This window comes from Crocuta crocuta, unplaced genomic scaffold (genome assembly GCF_008692635.1).
Source record: "Crocuta crocuta isolate KB4526 unplaced genomic scaffold, BGI_CrCroc_1.0 scaffold111, whole genome shotgun sequence".
Classification (NCBI taxonomy): Eukaryota; Metazoa; Chordata; class Mammalia; order Carnivora; family Hyaenidae; genus Crocuta; species Crocuta crocuta.
In genome coordinates, this window is record NW_027527611.1 from 3,984,037 (window position 1) to 3,990,252 (window position 6,216).

Here is a 6,216-nt window from a genome sequence, read left to right on the forward strand (position 1 = left end):
CGCGCCTGTGTTCAGAGAAAGCGCAGGTAGACTTGGCTCGGTGTGACGCTCACGTCAGTGACTCACCTCTGCTAGAGGTAAACGTTCCCGTTAACTCAAAACCTCATGGGCTGGATGTGGGGGGGAGGGGGGACGGGCATAGAGGACACTTATGGGGATGAGCACTGAGTGTTCTGTGGAAACTAATTTGACAATAAACTATTTGTAAAAAAAAAAAAAAAACCTCATGGGCTGTTATCTCTTCTCTGGTTGAGCCACAAAGTAAAGCTTAAGTAGCTGTCGCTGTTCTGCATTTGGATCCTTAGCATCGCCCCTGCAATGTGCTTGCTGTGCATTTATTGCTTCCTAAATATATTTTGAACGTCTGTTTCATAGGAAATAGCTTTTATTAGAAAGGAAAGATAAGATTTAGTGTTTGAATTTTTGATATGTAATTTGCTCCTTAACTAACAGTGTTTATTTGGCCGTAGCGTTTGGCTGAGTGGCCAACATCCACAGTTAGCAACAGAGTCCTTCTGTCATCAGATACAGAATTTCCTGATTCCTTGTCCTTTATCTAAGGTGCTGCTTCATAACTGATTGATCTTTCCAGCAAGGGTTATAGTTAGGGAAGAGGGAAATTCAGAGTTATTCAAAATAGCTTTTTACTTTTAAAAATGGGGATTTTTGGGGGCGCCTGGGTGGCTTAGTCGGTTAAGCGTCCGACTTTCGCTTGGGTCATGATCTCGCNAAAAAATTTTTTAAATAAAAATGGGGATTTTTTTAGTATTCTTGACAGAGAGAGACAGAGACAGAGAAATAGAGCGTGAGCAGGAAAGGGGCAGAGAGAGAGGGAGACACAGAATCCGAAGCAGCTCCAGGCTCTGAGCTGTCACCACAGAGCCCGATGTGGGGCTCAAACCCATGAACCACGGGATCATGACCTGAGCTGAAGTCCAAGAGTTAACCCACTGACCCCCCCCAGGCGCCCCACTTTTTGTCTTTTAAAAGGTGAGGCTGACTTTCTAGTTGTACTGAATTTATCATCTTGGTATTTTGTCGTGCTGCGTTTTCGATGTAGTTTCTTTGCAGTGAAGTTAGGAGGAAGGTCTTTGGGAATTCTGCACAGAGCAGGCTGGTGGCATCGAGGGACTGGGTGTCAGGAGCCCTGGGCTGGGTCCTGGCAGCGTTCACCTGACCCGGGTTAAGTGGGGTCATCCCAGAGATTCAGGTTTACTCCCTGTGTAATTGCTGGAACATAGTTTCTATGGAAAGGCTTTTTACGCAGAAAACGTTCTGCTTGACGAAGAGCAAAACGTAAACGAGGTGACTTTGGCCCTATTGTCCTGTAAATCATAGTTTTAAAAACCCCTTGTTGTACGTTGTCAGTTTATCGCACAGGGTGTGGTAGGAAGGTCCCCGGGCGTGTCCACATTCAGTCGTGCCTGACTGTGGTCTGCACGGGGAGGAAGGGGAGCGGAGAGAGAGACAGAACGGAAGAGTCGGCGGCAAACTTCCGTCAGGTGGGGGTGGCCTCTCCGCGAAGCCTTCCGCAGGCGGTGCCAGGAGGGCCTGGGGTCCTGGAGCCGTGCGGTGGAGACGGCGCTCCAGGCCTGGGTGAATCTGACCCGGGTCCCAGATGAGACCTGAGTGCATCCGTGGGAGGCAGTGGGCAGGGCCTCGCCTCCCCTGCGAGGCCGCGGCTGTGAGCGGCCCTGGCGGACAGCAGGTGAAGCCCCGGGGACCTCCTCCGCCCCCGGCCGCCCCCTTCTCAGACCTGGCTGCCCTCCGGCTGGTTGTCGCTGCCTCACCTGCCTGTTGGTGAGTTTTCAAGGCTTTGATCGCGGACAGGAGTCGTTGTCAGAGCATCTGTTGCTGCTTTTCCTCCTGCTTTTCTTTAAATCCCTGAGGTGATGAGTACCCGCGAGGGCAGGGCTGCGTGCGTGTGTTTGTTTCGTATTTTCATGTGGACAAGATTTTTTGAATTATTAAATCTTTTTCAGTGGCAACGTTGTTCTCTCCCACGGCCCGCCTTCCAGTATTCAAGACTCAGCTCAGACGGTGCGTGGCGGCCTTGGTGACCGGGAGGCGCGGAGAAGTGCGCTGCGTTGTGTGGGGGCTGGGGGTGCCCTGCACGCCCGGAGGGAATCGAGCAGCTCTTAGCCGTCCCAGGGGCCCCGAAGGGGCTGCTTACCCGCTGGCCCGTCCTGGGCTCCGGACGCTTGCCCCGTGGCCGCTCCATTCTGCACTGGAGGGCCCGGGAGGAAGGCTGGGGAATGGGGAGGGTGCCGGGGGCTTCCGTGTGTGACGGCCTTGAGGAGCCCAGGGTCTTGCGGCGGGGGGTGTGCCGGGGTCCCTGAGGGGGCGTGGGCTGAGGATGTGTCTTCGTGGCCAAGCAGTTTGATTATGGAGACCTAGACCCTTACGTGACAGTGCCATTATTATCGTTATTATTTTAAGAAAGCAGCATAGACATTTGCTCTGAGATACAAATGTTGTAAGAAAGTTACAAAGTCAGACTTCATGTGACTTAGGAACTTCTGGCTTCTCTCCTTAGTGTGGGTCATTAAGAGCTGCCCGTGGGACGGGCTTCTGGGCGGCTCAGTCGGTTAAGTGTCCAGGTTTAGCTCAGGTCATGATTTTGCAGTTGGTGAGTTCAAGCCCCGCGTCGGGCTCTGTGCTGACAGCTCAGAGCCTGGAGCCTGCTTCTGATTCTGTGTGTGTGTGTCTCTCTCTCTCTCTCTCTCTCTGCCCCTCCCCTGCTCATGCTCTGTCTCTGTCTCTTTCTCTCTCAAAACGAATAAACATTAAAAAAAAAAAGGGCTGCCCCTTTGAGAAAGGCCAAGGTGTTTCATTTTGATCAAAGCCTGCTGTGTACACTGAGTATTTTATTCTGTTGTTCGACGTCTTTCTCTGAGTGGAGAATAGAGCAGTGACTTGAGCTTGGCTTCTGACCCCAGGGAGTGCCTGGAAGCGGCGCTCATGTCGACGTGGTGCCCAGGGCCCGCGAGCGACGGGCTGACGCCAGGGCTCCGAAGGGCTGTGTTCCGGAGGGGTGGCGTCCCAGTTTCTGGCATGGCCTGTCACTCGGCGGCTCTGCCTTCTTCCCAGCAGCTGGGAAAGTGGCTTGAACCCCAAGGGCTCTCGCTGGGCAGTCTGGATGGGAGGCGTGCGCAGGCCAGTGTAGACACAGCCCCGGGAGCCCCCGAGGCCAGAGGAGGAGTGCTGAGCTCCAGCGGAAAGAATCCCGCGTGTCTTTTCCTCACTTGTGCCAGCAGGTCTGGGCCTGCAGGCCAGTTGCAGCCCCAAGAACAGTGCNGTGCCCCCTGGGAGCTGCGGGAGTGTCCTGATGTCGTGTGCGTGGTTCAGGGAGTCCGGCCGGCACGAGCAGTTCTGACCGGGCCACGCCGTGGAGTCCTCTCCGCCGGCTCCCGTCCCGTGCCGTGTGCTGCAGGGCTCACTCGTGTGCGGCCGAGATCCGCGCTCCTGCTGCAGGGGCTGGCGGCCTCCGTGAGGGCCGAGCCCCGGGCCTGATGTGCGAGAGCGAGAGCGAGAGCGAGGCCCGGGCGGCCCGCCGTGCATCCCGCACACTGTGCGACAGGCCCCGTCCTCTGTGACTCACCAGGAGTCAGCGACAGGCGCCCCACTCTGCCCGCCACAGGGGCGTGCGGGGAGCGGGTCACTGGTGGCGGGAGCAGCGAGGAGGGAGGCCGGGCAGAGGGGGATGTGCACCCAGCTGGGGCCTTGCTCAGGGATCGGGCTGAGGACCGCGGGAACGGAGGGACGTGTGCGTGCTTGCCCGTAACCCTGGAGGCTGTGGCTTCCTACGCGGGGCGTCCGGTCGCGGCACAGTGTGTGAGCACACCTGCCTGGGGAGCCTGCTCGCTCGCTCCGGGCCGGGCCCCAGACACCTTTCCCCGGGGCTGTGGACCAGGAATTGAATGGGTTCGGCTATTCAGCCGACATCGTAGGCCTCGGTTTCTCCCTTGATGAAATGGACTAGAATCTATAATAAATGCTCTGAAAAAATGAAGGTGGAGACGGGGCTGGGGGTGTGCGGGTGAGGAGTGGGTAGGGCCACCAGGAGGGCGATACTTGAGTAAAGATCCAAAGAAGGTGAGCGATAAGGCAGCACGACCTTTCAAATTTATTTTAATGTTTTTATTTCTGAGAGAGAGAGTGAGCAGGGGAGGGGCAGAGAGAGAGGGAGACACAGACTCAGGCTCCAGGCTCTGAGCTGTCAGCACAGAGCCCGACACGGGGCCCAAACCCACGCACCTCGAGATCATGACCTGAGCTGAAGTCGGACGCTCAACCGACTGAGCCACCAGGCGCCCCATGACCTTTCTAAGCAGAAGGGAAAGGATGTGCAAAGGGCCTGAGGCAGGAGCATACTGGGCATGTCCAGGAGCAGCATGATGGCCCGTGGCTGCAGAAGACAGTGGTAGGACTCGGCCTCAGGGAGGTGACAGAGGGTGACAGAAAGCCGTTGCAGGGCTGTGACCACATGTGACCCCTGTTTAAGTGGGACATCCTGGCTGCAGCCTTGAGAACAGATTACAGAGCACTGAAGATGGCAAAGGGAGGTCAGTTGAGAGGCTTTTCCAGTAACTCGGGCAAGAGACCGGAGCCGGCGTGGTCCAGACAGGTGGCCTTGGAGGCAGTGGTTGGTCATGTTCCGGAAACGATTTGAGATGGAGGTCCCCAGATTTTCTGACGGGCTAGATACTGGGAATGGGAGAAAGGGGAGGGATCGGGGCAGCTCCCAGCCGCTGTGGTTTCGTCCTGAACGAGGGGAAGGAGGAGGTTTCTGGGGGAAGGAGATGCTCGGAGCCCAGGGTGCTGAGCCGGGCGCCTCGCGCCCCAGAGACCATGATGTCTCCGATGTCTCCGTCTGGGAGGACGCGGTCTCTGCCCCCTTAGCGAGTTCCAGATGCGAGTGTCTCCCACTTTCTGAAAGTTCACGTTGAGCCAGTGGCTTCTCTGAAAGACGTGCTTTATGTCCTGGCTTCCGTCACCAAAAGAGCCTAAGGAGGACTTCACGTCTGTGAAGACAGCCCAGAGGCGCCCTCCAGCCGTGGGGGGCGCAGCCGGCCCCTCCCGGGGCTCCGCGGGCAGCGCCCGGCCGCGGCAGCGCCTTCTCTGCGTTCATTTCGGGCCCCGTGAGCCGTGTGTGTCCCTGCGGCCGGAGACAAGCCCGAGAGAGTCATGTTTGGGGTCTGTGCGCGGCCACGGACTTCTCCGGATAGATACTGGGGGGTAAGTCCTGTCTCCGCTCTGAGGGCCTTCACGGGAACACTGTTCCTTCCACAGCGGGGACCCTCACGTCTCCCAGCCACCCCCCCCCCCCGAGTCTGCACTGATGAGCTCGTTTTTAGTCTGCGGAAGGTGAGGTCACACGATACGTGTCCTGTTGCTGCCGGCATGGCGCGGCCCGCCCGTCCATGTGGCAAAGCCCTGCCGTGGACGGGCAGGGGAGGGGCGGGTCCCCCGGAGGGTGAAGCTGTCTCTCCCTCCGTCAGGGGGGCTCCCTCCCCTCATGCGGCCATGCTCTGTCTTCCTCCAGGAAGCACTCTCTTGTCCGCACCCCTGCACTCCTTTGGTCTACCCTGGCAGAGCCCTAGCCGGCTCTCCTTCGCACCCCTGCCCCAGGCCTGCTGTGTGGCCACAGGGGTTGCGCCGTCCAGACACCTTCATCTTTGTCTTCCCAGGTCCACGGTGTGTCTCCGCCAGTGTTGGGTGTGTGGGCACCGCAGCACCCAGGGGCCCGCGTCCTGGAGGGTGGAGCAGGTGCACAGCCCGCACCCCCAGGCCAAACCGCTGCGCCTCGGCGTGTGAGCAGAGGGGCTCCCTGTGCTCCGGGGCGGGCGACGCGCTTCTCCCGGGTCCCACGGACGTAATCACACGCCAGCGCCCTTCCCCGCAGGAGCGGAGCCCCGGGCGGGAGGTGGGCCTGCGGGGAGCGCAGGGTCCCAGGTGACTTCCGTTCCAACCCATGTCCTGGTCTCTGGGGATGGTTCTTAGAGTCGGAACTCACTTTACGCCTGAAACTCCGGGCACGTGGGCCGTCATGGCGGGGTGTGGGGCTTCACCCGGGGCACGTCGCGAGCTGACCCTTTCCTGGGACGCTCTGTCCCTGTCCTTGGGCTGGTCACAGTGTGGCGGGGGCAGGTCCAGGGCGGCCTGGAGGCGCTGTGCCCGCCCCAGGGTAAGTCAGAGACAGCAGCGCGCTCACCG

The 6,216-nt window shown here is 58.9% G+C and overlaps 1 protein-coding gene across 1 annotated transcript in view; it reads left to right on the top strand.

The window, feature by feature from the left end:
* Positions 1-1,559: 1,559 nt before the first annotated feature.
* ARHGEF10 (Rho guanine nucleotide exchange factor 10) overlaps positions 1,560-6,216 on the top strand; it is a 94,699-nt gene continuing 90,042 nt past the window's right edge. The window contains exon 1 of the mRNA XM_077771650.1: positions 1,560-1,800. Within this exon, the coding sequence (XP_077627776.1) occupies positions 1,619-1,800 (182 nt within the window). The 5' untranslated portion in view covers positions 1,560-1,618. The remainder of the gene's footprint in view (positions 1,801-6,216) is intronic.